Raw genomic sequence first — 17,676 nt, forward strand, 5'->3', positions numbered from 1 at the left:
GCAACATCTTTAACACTGTCACTAAGCATTCTGGAAATCCAGTATAATGTCTGTATGATAGATTAGCTTTCTAGAAAAATAGAATATTAACATCCAATGGGACCTTGTCATTTTACAGATGAGGAAACTGACTCAGTGGACATTCACATATGGGTTCCATGAAAAAAGAAGGCTTTTGCCAGGACATTTCATCCTCCTGAAATCCCCACTGTGATTATAAGCAAAAATCACTAAAGTAGAACAGTTCCATAAACATTGTAAAGTTATTTTAGGGCATTGAGTACTTAGAACTTAGCTCTCTAAAAGACACACAAAATTCTGCAGCACAATATTTTGTTCTTTTACACAAGATATATTTAGCTTTGAATTATTATATCTAGATTAGGTGATCAATGTGGTATAGAGGATGAGTTAGCTTTGGTGTCAGGAAGACCTGGATTCAAGTCCTGCCTTTGGTCATGTTAGCTATGTGACCATGGACCAGTCCTTTACTGTTTCTGTGTCCTAGGAAACCCACTATGGTTGTAAGCCATAAATGACTTTCTATTTTGTAAAAATGCAAAGTGATCCCATCAGGGTAGATCTCCTCACCAAAGATAAAATAGGAACATCCTAAATTAATTAGCAAATTAATTAAAATAACTTAAGTGACATATCAAGATAAAAATCAAAAGCTACGCTACAAAAATATAGTCAACTTTCGTTAACTCAAATCAATCTTTGGCTTTTCCATGGACCATCAAGTTAGAGAAAAAAATCAATATCTGATTTTTTCCACTGAAAGCTACATAAATGGAACACAGTTTAAGTGCCCTAAAATAAAGCAGATGGGGTTTATAGCAATACTCCACAGCCTGGCTGTGGCTCAGAATCTGCAAAAAAAAAAATCATGGCCATTACTTTCTTTAGGCATATCACTACTCTGATTCCCTAACCTATCTCCCCATTCAATCAGTTGTTAATTCTAACTCTACAATTCTACATTCAATTCTACTAAAACATCCTACATCTACAATTTATCTTCACCTATCCCCTTCATTCCCATCTACCTCTGTACTCTAAAACATAATTCAGAGTGTCTCAACTAAAATAGTATACTAGCTTAATCAGTCTTCTTGCCTCTGGCATTTCCCCCACTGCATTCCAATCTTCAGCCACCTACCCAAGTAATCTTCTTAATTCATTAGTCTCGTTACTTCATTCTTCTGCTCAGAGACTCCTTCAGTGGTTCCCCACTGCTTACAGCAAAAAAATGTAAACTCAGTAAGTTTTCAAGACCCTTCACAATCTGACCCCAACAAACTTTGTGAACTTTGTTTCACACAGTTATCCTCGTACCTACCATCCAGCTAAATTATACTAGTGAACATTCCCTAATCTTGCCCTGCCTTCGCTATTATATATGAATTTGCATATTTTATTACCCATACCTAGAACAGATATCCCCATTATCTCTACCTATTCACTTGCTTTTCTTTCTTTAAAATCCATGTAAGATACTATGTCCTCCATAAATACTTTCTAAAGTAAGCTAGAAGTAAGCTACACACCATCTCTTATCCCTCTTGGTCCAACTTTTCCTATAGATATTGTACACTGACATGATACCTCTTCACCTTCTTCTGTAGATTGCCTCCTAAATCATGACCCTACTCCAAGACTCAAACTCTCCTTATTTGCTGATTCCTTCTCTTCTTCCTGAAAACATGCCCATTCTTCCCCCAATCCTCAGAGCAAAACCAAAATACTTCACTAGAACCTATCATTCCTTCAGGTTATGATCTTATGCTTCTCTTATTTTTCTCAGCCAAATTCAGGGAAGGAATGTGGGGATGGGTGGGGCCTTTGGGGAAGAGGAGGAGCTATTTATAAGTGTTGTCCCTACTTCTTCTCTCTCACTACTAAATTTTTTGTAATCTCACTTCTAACCTCATCACTCAACTGAAACTGCTCCCTCCATTGATCTCTTAATTGAAAATGTGATTTCCCACCTCAATTCCCATTTGTTTTGAATCTTGTTGACAGCCTTTGACACTGTTGAGCACCTTCTCCTATGGGATACTTTCTCCACTGAGAGCTTTTGTGATACTGTTCTCTCTTGGTTCTTTACCTACCTTTCTGTCTATTCTTCCCCATCCTTTGCTGGATGATAATATAGCATTTATTGAGCACTTACTAAGTACCAAGCACTGGGGATACAGACACACCTAATATAGTACCTGCTTTCAATGACAACACATACAGGAGAGTTAGAAAAGGGAGAGGCAGTATGCTTTAGAAATGGCCAATAAGTGATAGGGAGGCCTGGTTTTTTGGGGAAGCAAATGCTCACCTATCAGAGGCCAAGTTCCCAAAGGCAGAATACAAGGTTGTTGTTAAAGGAAGATGAAAAATCTAGAAAAATTTATATGAACTGATGCAAAGTGAAGTGAGCATTACGAGGAAAATGTTTTATGCAGTAATAGCAATATGGTAATGATGATCAACTGTGAAAGACTTAGCTACTCTGATGAGTACAATGATCTACAACAAATCCAAAGGATTTATGAAGAAACATGTGATCCACCTCCAGAGAGAGAACTAATGAAGTCTGAATCCAGATTAAAGCATATTTTTCCACTTAATTTTTTTTTGCTTTTTTTCAACATGGCTAATGTGGAACTATATTTTGCATGACTTCACATGTAAAATGGGTATCATATTGTTTGCCTTCTCAATAGGTGGCAGGGGTCCTGGAGGAAGGGATAGAACTGAGGGCTGGAAATTTTAAAAAATAATGTTAATAAGAAATACAGTTTCTGCTCACTTCCCTTTGCATGGAGTTCAGCAAGTCTGAGAACAAAATTAATAATCTCATTTCTGAGTGACAGCAGTACCAGAAGTCCATTATTGATGAAGAGGAAGATTATGGTTAAGAGAGAGAGGTAGAGACTTAAAGGACCTCAGTCTTCTCAACTCTCCCCACATTCTTTCCCCATTTCCTCTTTCCTCTGATATTTGCATTTTCTGCTTCCATTGTCTTTTTCTCTCCTTTGAGAGTGTTGAGCCCTCTGCCCTCTGTTCTTTCATCCTTATGAACTGTCACCTCAGTAATATACTCTCTGCCTCCCCATCCCAAGATTTCTTTCCTTCAAGAGGCAGAATATGTCTGCAACTCAGAAACTTAATTTAGGGGCTTTTGTTCATACTAAGCACTCTAAACTAAAATGGTGACAAGAGGAAAGGTCTAGAGCTCCTTGGTTTCCCTCCTTGACTTCCCTTGTTGGAGGAGGTAACCAAGGTGTTATATTCTTAATTAAGAGAGTTCACTCAGTGGGTGTTTGCATGAAGAGAGAAAATGGAGTGTTCCATTCCATAAAAGTCTTTTGGGGGAGCCAGACTTTCTTCTTATCTACCATCTCCAAATAACTGCTGACTTGTTTTATTCCTACCTCAATATGCCCCTTCCTTTTCTATCTGTCTACTCCCCAGCTCTGGGGGAAGTGTTGACAGTATTATTCCCACCAAATTCAGTTCCTCTACTGAGTTTTCATTTTTCTTCAGAGGTGTCTGTGCCTCACTCTGTCAGGGATGCTACCCCCTCAGCTGTATGCCTCCCCTCATTTGGCGACTCAGCTGCCCTTTCCCAGTCTGAGAAGTAAGTAAAAAGAATTGCCTCAATCCTCAAAGTTCCAGAGAAATTCATCATTTGGGGGAATTTCATTTCTCCCTCCTCTCCAAAAAAACATTAGTTCTCTCTGAGAGAGGTGAGTAGGGGTAACAGGATAACCCTTCTCCTTTCATAATCAAATCTTTCCTTCATTTTCTCTCATCCTTCCCACTGCAGCAATTTATGTTTTTGGCTTTCCTCTCCCTCCTATATTTCTCTTTTGTTTTGAGACAAACACTCAAGCCTGGCATTTAAAGATGACTATAATCTGGATCCAACCTATCTTTCATATACCCTAACTGTGTGTGCCCACCCCCTTTACTCTATCCTGGGATTCCTTATATTTTCTTTCAATACCTTCTAAGTGAAATAATTAGCTCTCATGGATTCAAGCATCATCTATTTGCAGATGATTCATAATTCTGTATTTCCAGCTTGAGCCTCCTCCCTGACTCCACAAATGTCTATTGAACATTTAAAACTATATGCCCTGGAGGCATCTCAAACTTAATGTTCAAAACAGTAATAATTCCCTTTCCTTCTAAACTCATCCTTCTGCTGAGCCATCATACTGTCAGTCACCTAGAAATATAATCTAAGTGTTATCTTTGACTCATCATTCTCTACCACATGCATGTATTCAATAGCCAGATTTTGTCATTTCTTCCTCCACAACACCTCTTATCAGCCTTCTTCTCTTAACTTACAAAACTACATCAGTTCATCAGCATTCAACTGTATTACTGCAAGGGGTTCCTAATCAGTATCCCTGCCTTAGGCTTCTTTCCACTAGAATACAGGCTATACAGTTATCAAAGGGATTTTCTTTACCACAGATTTGATTGTGTCACTCTTTTACTCAATCAACTCTAATGGCCCACTATTACCTTTGATATAAAGTATAAACTCCTTTCTTTGGCTTTCAAAGCCATTAGAAACTTAGCTTACCCTTTCTTTCCAATCTCATGATACAATTATTCCTCTTCCTAAACTCTATAGGTGATCCACACTGGTTCTTCTTACTATTCCTCTCATACGACACTCCATTCCCCTTCTCCTCCTCTTTGCACTGGCCTCCCTCCCATGACCACAATTCAAACCTTCCTCACCTTTGCCTCGTAAAACCATTTGCATTTATTTTGTATTTACACAATATAGTTTTTATTCATTCTGTACACACCATATGCATGAGACAGTATAGTACTGTGGATAAAGCCCTGGCCTTGGAGTCAAGCCAACCTGGTTTTAAATCTTGCCTCTGTCACATACTTGCTATGTGACTCTGGAAAAATGATTTAATCTCTCAATGCTCCAGGCAACGCTCAAAACTATAACTTACAAATAAGGTGCCATTTTGTATTGGTACAATGACTTTACTCATGTGGAAATTCCTTACATCAATGAAGTCACAGGTTCAGCACCTATTCCTATCATATTTATTCACTATACCAGTACATACATACATATGTATAAATGTATATATGCTTGTGTGTATGTGTATATATACACACATATTGTCTTCTTCAGTAGAATTTGAGCTCCTCAAGATCAGGGGCTGTTTTATTTGTTATTGTATCTTTACTTACCACAGTACCTGGCACAAAGAGGCCTTTAATTACTGCTTGTTGACTGACTAATTGGCATTCTTACTTGGTTAACTTTTTGTTGTTTGTGTACTAGACTATAGTTTCCTTGAGTAAAGAAAATATGCAAATTTTCCAGTATAGTGTTCAAAGTAGGTACTTAATAAATGTTCATTGAATTAAATGGAATATAATTAAGTCAGTGGAATTAAATTTATTATACAAAAGGAGGAGCTTGGTTTATTTAATTTATCTATGATCCAGCCTAACAGTTATGGATTCTGGGTAAATATTATGGCATAGCAAGCAATAATTTAATTAAATGGTTAAACATGTTATCTATCAGACAAAAAAATACAATAATTTAAAATATTTTTAAAAATCCGATGGGAGACTAATAATATTAGAGACTTAAAGGCAAAAGGTTGTCTGGGGTATACTGCAATTTGTTTTAGACAAAGATGATTTACAGTTTTTACATAATAAGGTGGAAAGAGAAGTAAATTCTTTCTGCTTATGTGTCTGAGGTCTAAAAATATAATTACATTCATGTACCTTGCTCTTCAACTGTACTTTATATTCGTACTCTCAAACTAATGTTTGAAATGCTTGATTTCTCAAGGTATTTTCAATTAACTCCAAAATATGTCACTTTTGAAAAATGTTTTTTTCGAGAATTAACCTCAATGAGAGATATTATACCAAAATCTAACTATGTTTATTACATTACTTTATTGAGTCCTATCCTAAGTACAATAGGCCCACTATTGCATAGTTTTCTGAGTAGGGAAAAAATAGTATATAATTTTTTAGGCTAGATCTTTAAGCAAGAGTTCTACTACTGGTTTAAGGAAAAAGAGAATGGTTTTGACATAGGAATGATAGCATTTAAAAAAACAAGTCAATAAAGCTACAATTTCTCAGATTAGCAAATAATGTAAAACATCTTACAAAGTAATAAAAAGGAAATGTTCAAATACTTACAGTAACATGTTCCTCTGAGTGGATTACCAACATAACGATTTTCAGAATCACATCTGTCAAAATATGAAATCTCAATTATTATTAAGCACTAACTTAAAAGAATCTTTATCTTATTCAAGTGAAAAAAAAGCATTGGAATGCCACAGTGAGAATGTCTTTTAAAAAAAAGATACTTTAAAGGTAGAACATAATACTCAAGTGATAAAGAGTATAAAATTTCTGTCTCCATTTGAAAATCCTTTTACTTTAAGCTTGGTGTAGAAGGGCCTTGGACTTTTTGCTGTTAGGCTCTTAAAAACATAAATTCTTCTTAGAAATAAATTCTTGTTTGGTTGGTTGGTTTTTTCCTGACTCTTCTCCATATTTTCTCTTGCTAGCTCAGAGCTCTAGTAACCCAAAAATTATTAAAAAACTAATGCCAATATGAAATACTTGGGGGTCTAGCTGCCAAGACAAACCCATGGACTGTGTGAACATAATTACAAAACACAAGTAAGACAGATCTAAATAATTCAAGAGCTACTAAGTGCTCATGGATAGGCTGAGCTAATATAATTTTAAAAAATGACAAGTCCTCCTAAGTTAATTTACTTATGCAATGTCATACCAATCAAACCATCAAAAATTATTTTATAGAGCTAGAAAAAGTAATAAAATTCATCAGGAAGACAAAAGAATATCAAGGAAATCAATAAAAAATATGAAGGAAGGTAGGCCTAGCCATAGTAAATTTCAAATTATGTTAAAAAGTTGTAATCATCAAAACAATCTGGTACTGGCTAAGAAACAGATTGAGGGATAAGTCAAATAGATTAGGTACAAAATACATAGTAGTACATGACCATCATGACCTAGGTTTTGATAAATCCCAAGATCCAAGCATTGTGCACACAATCTGACAAAAAAAAAATTGCTCAAAAAACTGGAAAAGTCTGGCAGAAACTAGGTACAGACATACATTTTACACTGTATACCAAGATAATGTCAAAATGGGTACGTGATTTGGATATAAAAGGGTGACATCATAAATAAATTAGGGGAGCACGAAAAATTTTACCTGCCAGATGTATGGATAAAGGAAGAGTTGCTGACCAAAAGAGACAGAGAGTATCACAGAAAGTAAAATTGATAATTTTAATTACATGAAATTAAAAGGCTTTTGCACAAACAAAACAAATGTAGCCAAAATTAAAGGAAAAACCAAAAAATGGGAGAAATTTTACAGCAAGTTTCTCTGGTAAAGGCCTCATTTCTCAATTATACAAGGAACTGAATCAAATTGATTTCAACATTTGTGAGGACCATACAAGATTTTCTGATAAGTAATAATCAAATAAGGCATGAAATGGAGATGTAGACCAGTCAAAGTGGTTTGTTACTGCTATGATGGATTCCTGTATAGTATACAAAGCAAGAGAAAATCTCTATAAATGAGCTTTTCTCAAGACACCCTGCCTTGCTGATTGTATAGTGCTGTTTGCATTGAGCTCCAAAACATTACACAGCTTTTCCAATGAGATTTGGGACCTTATAACCTAAGAATCTATAAAGGAAAAAAAACAAATAAGTAATGATTATTATTCGAACTGTGTCATTAATAGATAGTCTGTATCTAAATATATCTTGCACAGAGGCATTGTAGACAATGAGCTGGGCCTGAAATTGACCAAGGAGGTATAGAGAAAGCTAAATAAAATTTGAAAAACTAAGCAGTACTTCAGATTAAGTCAAGATGCTCCTTGAAACAAAGACTCACCTTTTAATGTCATTATCTGTCCAGTAGTCATATATGGTACTAAATCATAGAACATCACAATCCCCAAAGTATTAAAACTTCAGTTAACCCAAATAACAATGGAGAGCAACATGATGAGTACGAGGAAACTACTGTGCATTACTGGCAATGACTTCCTTGAAACAAATGTGTGGGTGGTAAAGAAGGTGGGTTAGTCCTGTGGCTTAAGCAATGCATAGTATATGGACAGAGTGCTTCATTGGCAAACATGGAATATTAACAGATACAGAGGAGGGAGAGAGAGAACAAAATATAGAGCAACATCTATAGTACTTTAGGTAGATCCTCTATGAATAATTTTTGGAGGATGGAGTTAAGAATCCCATAGGATGGGAAAGTATGGATGGGTATGATCTGTGATATTGGGAGAAGTATAGAGATGAGATCACAGATTCATTCACATATTGATGTAACACAAAATATACATATTACATTTGTTTTTTAAGCATGAATAAATTAATCTTCATAATGCTATAGTGAACAGTCAAGAATACATGCAATTTTGTAAGTCAGTTCTGTTTTTCTACTTTCATGTAACACATGTAATTAAACCAGAATATAATATCAGTGGGCTAATTAATTAGATTACATGTTATTTTGTTATATTTCTTAGTCTCATATTGGCTACAAAATGTGCATTTTGCAAAAATGAATTGCAGTAAGAATGACTAGCTTTATGGTTATAGAAGAAAATAAATTACACATGACATAGCACTTTAATCCTCCTAATTTTATCCCCTAAAGAAACAATATAGCCTATAAGGTTTGATTTTCTCTAATTCCTCAAATTCCCCTTTTGAAATCAGAAGCATACAATCAGTTTTTTTTCTAGCTATAGCTATTGCATAAAAATAAATGAATCACTAAGAATGCCCAAAAGTTAACCCTCAGATATTGTTGTAGTAGGATCAGTCTTTTAGAATCTCTCTGAGTACTGCATTTGTTTCTTCCTTCACTCTTACTTCTCCAAACCCTATCAATTTTATTAAGTTCAAGCAAGTAGTATCAATTTATCAACAGTTACAAGTCCCTTTTCCATCACAAAAATAAACCTGAATTGTTGCAATTTAGTATCTCACCACCTTAACCATAGTGCTTCAAGAACAGAAAAAGAGTAAATATAATATTCCCTGCATTGTGATGGTAACTTTCTTGTTCAAATGGATGTCATTCAAAGGCCTAGAGCAACCTCAAAATATGAACTTTGGAAAATTACAAGAAATTTTTAGAAAGTGACTTTAAGTAGATAATATTGACATTAAGAGCTCAACTACTGATCCATTTCCCCAAATGTGTTGAATTATAAAGCTTTTCATTTTTGTTACCTGAAGTTGATATTGTTCAAACTACCTGCTATTGTAGCAAGATAATGTGATGAGAAATAGTGTAGACTAATCAGTCTACTGACTGACCAAGAACTTATTTGATGGATTTTTTTTAGTCATTCTGCACTTTTATTCTTATGTAAGCTGAAGCACCATCAGATTTGATTTATGGATATTTCTTTAGATCATGATATAGCACAATTTTTATTGCTAAAAACAGAGTATTTAATTTCAGAGCCAAAAAATTATGAATTATGAAGAAGAAATATGAAATTAGACAGCTCCTTAAGTATACAAAGGAACTTTTGCCCAGGAGGAGTTACAGTAGAGAAGATTTTAAAATAATAAAGACAAGTACTTCCTAACAGTTACAGTTGTCTAAAAATGGAATGTGCCACATTGTGAAGGAATGAGTTCCTCTTCACTGGATATGTCCAGGTAAAGGCTGGATAACTGTCCGACATAACATGGAGAGGATTTTGCCTATATTGTCTGTGATGTTGAATTATTAGTTGCTTTTGTAAACATAGAGACATAAACATTTCATGCTGGTCAGAAAATGCTGCATAACCAGTGATTTTGTGGCTTGTAGGTTTTCATAATTATAGAAATGCAAACTAAGGCAGTCATAAGCAAAGCCTTACTGTTTCATTTATCCCTAAATTCTTGCCCTGGGTTCATCTGTATATTAAAAAGGAGCATTATAGGAACTACAATGAATCTTGTTGCCACAAATCCCAAACTGCTCCTATGAGTTTTATCCAGAGGACTCCCTAAAGTAGGCTTTGGAGATACTGGCTAACACTTCAGGATTCAGAAGACATTAAAAGGAATTGTCTAAAACCCATCAGATAGTTGGCATGGGCAAGGGAATCAAAGTCAGCTTCAAGAAAAAAAAGTCGGAGTGGAGGCAAGATGGCAGAGTGAAAGCAGTGATTTGCTTGAGCTCTTCCCCAAACCCCTCCAAAAACCTATAAAAAATGGCTCTAAACAAATTCTAAAGCAGCAGAACCCACACAAAGACAGAGTGAAACAAATTTCCAGCCCAAGACAACCTGAATGATTCATCAGAAAGGTATATCTCGCTGGGCTGGAATAGGAGCGCAGTTGGGTGTGGGGGCACAGGTGAAAGAGGCCTCAGCAAACATGAAGCAAGCCTCAGGGGACTGAATCTCAGGCATCTGTGGCTGTCTCCTGACTCCTCAATCCACGAATGACAAAGACTTAGAAGGTCAGTGGGAAAAGTCTGTTTCTGCAGTGCTGAGAGAAGAGTGTGGGGTCTCAACTCCAGTTCCCCAAGAGCGTGGCCCTGGGGGATGCAGCTGCCTCCTGAGCTTCTGGCCCACATATTGAGGGGGAATCCAGTGGCTAATCAGAGATGGACTGCAGGGATCTCTTTGCCAGTGCTGAGGCAGGAATCTCTTGCTTTGTCCGTGCTTGGATCTGGGTCATAGTTCTGGGTGACAGTCCTGGGGTGAGGAGGAGCTGGCCTCAAAGAGTTTGTAGTGGCTATAGAGAGGAAACCCTCCTCACAGTTCCAGGACAGAAAGGAGTACTTGTGATCACTAATAGACCACAGCCCAGGCCAGGAAAGGAGTAAACACCTCGCCCCCTATCATAACACCTTGGAAGAACTGAAAATTTACAGGTCTCTACAAGTATCTCTGAAAATAGTGGTACAAACCCCTGAAGCTTGGGACAGTACATTCTCCACATAGGAAGTAGACTCTTACCTTAACAGAGAGTTTAAAATTCAAATAATTAGTCAGGATCATGAGCAAGCAGCACAAAAAAGTCAGACTATATTATCTTACTTTGGTGACAAAGAAAATCAAACTATACAACCAGAAGAAGACAACAAAGTTAAAGCTCCTACATCCAAAGCCTCCAAAAAAAAATATGAATCAGTCCCAGGCCTTGGAAGAGATCAAAAGGGATTTTGAGAAGCAAGTAAGAGAAGCAGAGGAAAAACTGGAAAGAGAAATGAGAGTGATGCAAGAAAATCATGAAAAACAAGTCAACAGCTTGCTAAAGGAGACCCAAAAAACTACTGAAGAAAATAACACCTTAAAAAATAGTCTAACCCAAATGGCAAAAGAGGTCCAAAAAGTCAATGAGAAGAAGAATGCCCTAAAAAGAAAAATTGGCCAAATGGAAAAGGAACTCCAAAAGATTACTGAGGAAAATATTTCCTTAAAAATTAGAATAGAGCAATTGGAAGCTAGTGACTTTATGAGAAATCAAGACACTAAAACAAATCCAAAAGAATGAAAAAATAGAAGAGAATGTGAAATATCTCATTGGAAAAACAACTGACCTGGAAAATAGATCCAGGAGAGAGAATTTAAAAATCATTGGGCTATCTGAAAGCCATGATCAAAAAAAGAGCCTAGACATCATCTTTCAAGAAATTATCAAGGAAAACTGCCCTGATATATTAGAACCAGAAGGCAAAATAGAAATTGAAAAGATCTACCGATCTCCTCCTGAAAGAGATCCCCAAAGGAAAACTCGTAGGAATATTGTAGCCAAATTCCAGAGTTCCCAGGTCAAGGAGAAAATATTACAAGCTGCCAGAAAGAAACAATTCAAGTATGTGGAAACACAATCAGGATAACACAAGATTTAGCAGCTTCTACATTAAAGGACTGCAGGGCATGGAATATAATATTCTGGAGGGCAAAAGAATCACCTACCCAGCAAAACTGAGTATAATGCTTCAGCGGAAAAAGTGGTCATTCAGTGAAATAGAGGACTTTCAAGAATTCTTGATAGAGCTGAATAGAAAATTTGACTTTCAAATACAAGCCTCAAGTAGAACATGAAGAGGTAAACAGGAAAGAGAAATCATAAGAGACTTATTAAGGTTGAACTGTTTACATTCCTGCATGGAAAGATGATATTTATAATTCATGACACCTTTGTCAGTATTAGGGTAGTTGGAGGAAAAAAATTATATGTATGTATATATGGACAGATAGATAAATAGATAGATAGATAGATAGATAGATAGACAGACAGACAGACAGACAGACAGACAGACAGACAGATAGATAGATAGATAGATAGATAGATAGATAGATAGATAGATAGATAGATAGAAATAGATTGAGGGCACAGGGTGAGTTGAAGATGGAGGTGTCACATCTGGAGAATAAAATTAAGGGATGAGAGAGAATTATACAGGGAGAGGAAGAAAGGAAGAGGTAGAATGGGGTAAATTATCTCACAAAAAAAAAACAGAAAAGAAAAGGCTCTTACAGTGAAGCGGAAATGGAAGGTGAGAGGGAATGAGTGAATCTTATTCTCATAGGATTTGGCTTGCGGAGGGAATAACATACACATTCAATTGGGGATGGAAATCTGTCTTACCCTATGGGAAAATAGAGGGGAAAAGAGGACAAGAGAGTAGGGGGATGATAGAGAGGAGGGCAGATTGGGAAAGGGGGTAATCAGAAGCAAATACTTCTGAGGAGGGACAGGGTCAAAAGAAAGAATAGAATAAATGGGAGGGCAGGATAAGATTAAGGGAAATAGAGTTAGTTTTTCACAACATGATTAATATAGAAGTGTTTTGCATAACTGCACATGTATAACCTATATTGAGTTGCTTGCCTTTTCAATGAGGGTGGGTGGGGAGGGAGGAAGGGATAAAATTTGAAACCTAAAGTTTTAAAAACATATGTTTAAAAAAATGTTTTCACATGCTACTGGGAAATAAGAAATACAGGAAATGGGGTACAGAATTCCATCCTGCCCTACAGGAAAATAGAAGGGGAAGGGGATAAGAGAAGGGGGGGGAGATAGAAGAGAGAACAGACTAGGGGAAGGGGTATTCAGAATGCATGCCTCTTGTGGTGGGGGAGGGGGAGATGGGGCAAAAATTTGGAACTTAAAATCTTGTAAAAGTAAATATTGAAAACTAAAAATAAAGAAATTTATATTTAAAAAAAAGAAAAAAAAGAAAAATGTCAAAAGAATAGATGTAATCTTAGCCTGAGGCTTTGTTGGCTACCTGGTAAGACAGAAGTATTGGTGAAGAGGCAAAAACGTAGCATTACAAACAGAACCAAGTCACATCTTGTCTGTAGGTGAATGCTTTTTGGTGGTATGATACTACAATATGAGAGTATACATGAAAAATATAAGAGGATCAGGGGGATAGAGAAAAGGGAGTGAGGCACTGGGATCAAATCAATTGCCAGCAGTAAAGGGAATGTGACCTCTATGGTGATCTCAGAAGGAGAAGAGCCTTCAGTGGAGTGGGTGAGGAGAAGAGGGGCAAAACTGAAAACGGGAGAAAAGGAAGAAGGCCATGCTTTAGAAGTGAGAGGGAGCTCCACTGAAGAATGTTCCCATGGGTGAAGGAAGATGAGGACTTCCATGGGATGAAGCTTAGGGGTTTTGGTGCCTGAAAAGTGTAATTGTCATGGGGTAAGGTAGAGGATGGGAGAGGTGTTGGAACCTCTGGGAGGAATTGGCACCTGGACCTTCTGTGATAGCTAATAATTAGAAAAAAGTAGATTCCCATTTATTAGGGAAAGGCTAACAAACTGTGGCAGAAGAATGTAATGGAAGAGTACTGAAAGAAATGATGGATATGATGAATACATGTGATGGAAAGATCTATAAGAACTCATGCACAGTAAAGTAAGCAGAGCCAAGAAAACAGTATACCCAGTAACTACAACAACATACACAGAAAGAACAACGGCACACCAAAATATCAAAAGTAAATGTAACAAAACTGTAAACATTAAATGTGACTCACATAAAGAGATGTGAGAAGATATTACCAATTTATCCCTTGTTGGAGGTGGGAGGTCCACATTTGTGACACATTGCACGTGCTTTTGGACTTTCTCAATGTATTAATCAGTTTTGCTGTCTTTTTTTGTCTTTAACAAAAGATCACTAGTTGTCATTCAGAATGGATCTCAGGGAAGGAAAGGGGGAGAGACACATGGGATAACATGGTGACATAGGAAACAGTAAATATAAATAAAAATATTTTTAAAATAAAATTTATTTTTGAAAAGAGAACATAGGTAATGTTAATGAACAGTCCCAAAGACAAATTGATATTCCTAAGACAGGGTTGACAATGGCATGGCTCTTCTATGTCACCCTAGACAAATTACTTAACTTCTCTAAGCCTCAGGTCCTTCATCTGTAAAAAGAAAGAAATAGTATTGGTATTTCAAAACTTTACATAGTACCTAACAATGTGACTTGCACATAATATGCTCAATAAAAGTTGAATTAAATTTTAAAAAAAAGAAAAGTCAGGAATATCTAGCTATGCTACCATTGCTAAGGATGCCACCCATGGATGCACAGTTAAAAAGAATCAACAAGAAAAACAGATTCTTGTTAAGTGAAAAAATAAAAAATAATTTAATGTTAAAAGAACCAAAGTAAATGAACAACAGAGAATAATTTGGCCTTACTCTTTTGACACCATGTGGAAATTGATGGGATGAGAAGTATAAAAAGACCTTTGATGATTCTGTCTCAAGAATGTACCAGTGCTGGTTTATGTAGATTCAAGCAAGGTCTATTCCTTAGATACTAACATTTGCCTAGGAAGACTGGCAACAGTTTTATGCCAAAAGATTGGTAGCCATTGGAAAAATATTACATTTTTTATTATTAGATAACTCATTATTCTATACATAAATTGAGGCTTGTGACTTTGAAGTTACTAGAACTGAAATTCAAGTATAAACATAACAATTCATTATTATATACTGGAGCTAAATCATATGCTACTTGTCACAGATGTACAGAAACAATTAACAACTAGGAGTTCAATGTGCACTCTAATCTAGGGAAAACTAAAGTGAATGCAGATGCCTTGTCCTATATGTCATAAAAAATCCAAAGCTATGATGATAGCCAGAAATGGATGAAAGTTGATTTGACAGGAAGTCAGACCTCTCCCACATGAGAGTGCTGCTGATATTCAGGGATCTGCCAGCAAGAAGTATATCATCAGTGGAATGAACTTTGTTGTGTTGAGCTAATACTTGTATTAATTGTCCTTGGATAACCAGTAGCAAGATGATGTAGATCTACAATTAATAAATGACACCAACCAATAATTGAGGGCCTCACTTTGTTGTGGAGAGGCAGAAAGAAATTGAATCTTTGCAAAGAAGTACTGTATCAGACCATAATGGATCATTCATCTGGTACTAGGAAGCAGTTAATGCTACTCAAAATCTAACTGTTGTCATGATGAAAATGGATACAGGAATTGAGGAATGCCCCCTCTAACAGGAAATCAATAGCTTCTACTCGCCCAAGTTGGTAGCAGATAACTGAACAGAGCATAATACTTGTGTTGGATGCATTTAGGAGACAGAACTACCAACTCATAATGAATAGAGAATATAAGTACTAGAAAAGCATTGGATCTCATATATAGGTGTTTTGTACTGGTAGAGTTAAGTAGAACACGAATATCTTGGTGAATATAGATTAATCTATTTTGTATGAAGTCACACCAAAGCAGGAACCTTAAAAGCTTCCAGAATGTAAACGTATTGTGAAAAAGGCATGCTGTGTGTATGGCTTCTCGAAGAGTATCCACTCTGATCAAAAGAGAGACTTTGAGAGAAAGCTAATTAAAGGTACACTTTTACCTGAAGCAGTATCTTTGTATCCTGAGACAGATCTGCAATATGCGTTAAACCATGTTCCCACACATATACCTTCTTTGTATGAGCCTTGGAAGCATGTTTATGGAATATATTTGTGTTTTCTGTTCATGTTCCCTTCTCACAAAATCTCTTTTTGCATATGCATTCCAACTGGTGGTATGGTCACGCACGGAAGAGTACACCTGATGCCTATAGTGGGTTAATTTTTTCTTGTCTCTTAATTTGCTACACTGATTGAATATCTCTTGGTGTGAACCAAAGTGTCCCTGTTTGTTGGCTTAACAAAAGGAAACACATTAGAGGGGCTCATTAGCTATGATTTTGAGAAGACACTGACCACATTTAAAATGTGGGTTATGACTCAAACTTGGGTCATCACTCAAAAAGTCTCACCCCCTGAGAGGATACTATAATCAATTTTTAATGGATTCAAAACATTTCTGAAGATTCTCATTTCTCAGATTAACATTCATTTAAACTGGTAGGCTGTACGCAACTACAGAAGCCAAATACGTCCTTTAAGAATAAGAACTGCACTAATGTAACACTATTCCATTAATACACAGAAACAGAATAGAAATGTACACTGTGTCTAAAGCATTCTGTATTGACATTAACATCTTTAGGAAATTAAATAAGTATATGCATATATATGTATATATGTATTACAAAATAAGAATTTATTTCAGCAATTTCATCTTTGAGTTCTTCAGTACATGAATTCTCTTTACTGATATAAATTATAATTCTTCTACCTATTCTGGCACCGTGATTTTTGTCCATATCTTTCTGACAACCTCTCAGCGAATTCTCACCCAACATACTAGAGGATTTCAGCTGACTGGCTATCTTAAAATTGTGTGGATACCATCATGGTATTTAAGCTGTTTTTCATCTTTACCACTCTATAACCAGCCTACCTGGTCATGTAAAGTCATATTCATCCCTGAGGATATCTTTTACATTAATTACTTCTTGTCCATAAGCTATTGTTGGTGATATAGTACAGCATACTTACATCTATCATTTTTTCATTAAATTTGAATCAATTGAAATACTTATTCTTCTTAAGTAGTGATGTTTCATATTTTTCAGTAATATAACCTCATTTCTTAAATATAAATCATATATTCCACTACACTTTTGGCCACCAATGTTCTGAATCTACCTTCCTATAGAAATCAATTGGTAAATGAGTATTTATAGTATGTTGACTTAGTTTAGTGGATACTGTCAATTCTTCACGGAATTTCTCTACTTCCTCCTCTGCAACAGATGATGGTATAAAAATTGCAGTTTAATTTATGATGGTCTGTCCGTCATGCTCATCTTGGTTAATAGGAGGTGAAATAAGCATGTCTCATGATATAAAAATATCTTGCTGCCTTTCAGTTAATGATAAAACCAAATTCCGTACTCACTTTGGACTTCTTTGACTTCTCCTCTATGCCCTCACACCGGGTATCTTCCCACCTTGCTTTTCAGCTTTCTTTTCTGTATGGTCATCTTCCCTTAGACAGTAAGCTACTTGAGATCAGGGACTTTCTCTTCCTTATTTGTGTCCACCAGTGCTTGCCACAGTGCCTGGCACATAGTAGGTGTTTAACAAATGTTTAATGATTACTATCAAAATTTATCACTTTGAGTAAACTTGGTATTTCCTCTCATTTAGCGA

General features: G+C 36.1%; 1 protein-coding gene across 1 annotated transcript in view; it reads right to left on the reverse strand.

The window, feature by feature from the left end:
- The window catches only part of ATRNL1 (attractin like 1), a 1,198,805-nt gene that overhangs the window by 752,188 nt on the left and 428,941 nt on the right, over nt 1–17,676 (reverse strand). The window contains 1 exon segment of the mRNA XM_020988143.2: nt 6,217–6,269. Within this exon segment, the coding sequence (XP_020843802.1) occupies nt 6,217–6,269 (53 nt within the window).

Source organism: Phascolarctos cinereus, unplaced genomic scaffold (assembly GCF_003287225.1).
Source record: "Phascolarctos cinereus isolate Bilbo 61053 unplaced genomic scaffold, phaCin_HiC Scaffold_3;HRSCAF=262, whole genome shotgun sequence".
Taxonomy (NCBI): Eukaryota; Metazoa; Chordata; class Mammalia; order Diprotodontia; family Phascolarctidae; genus Phascolarctos; species Phascolarctos cinereus.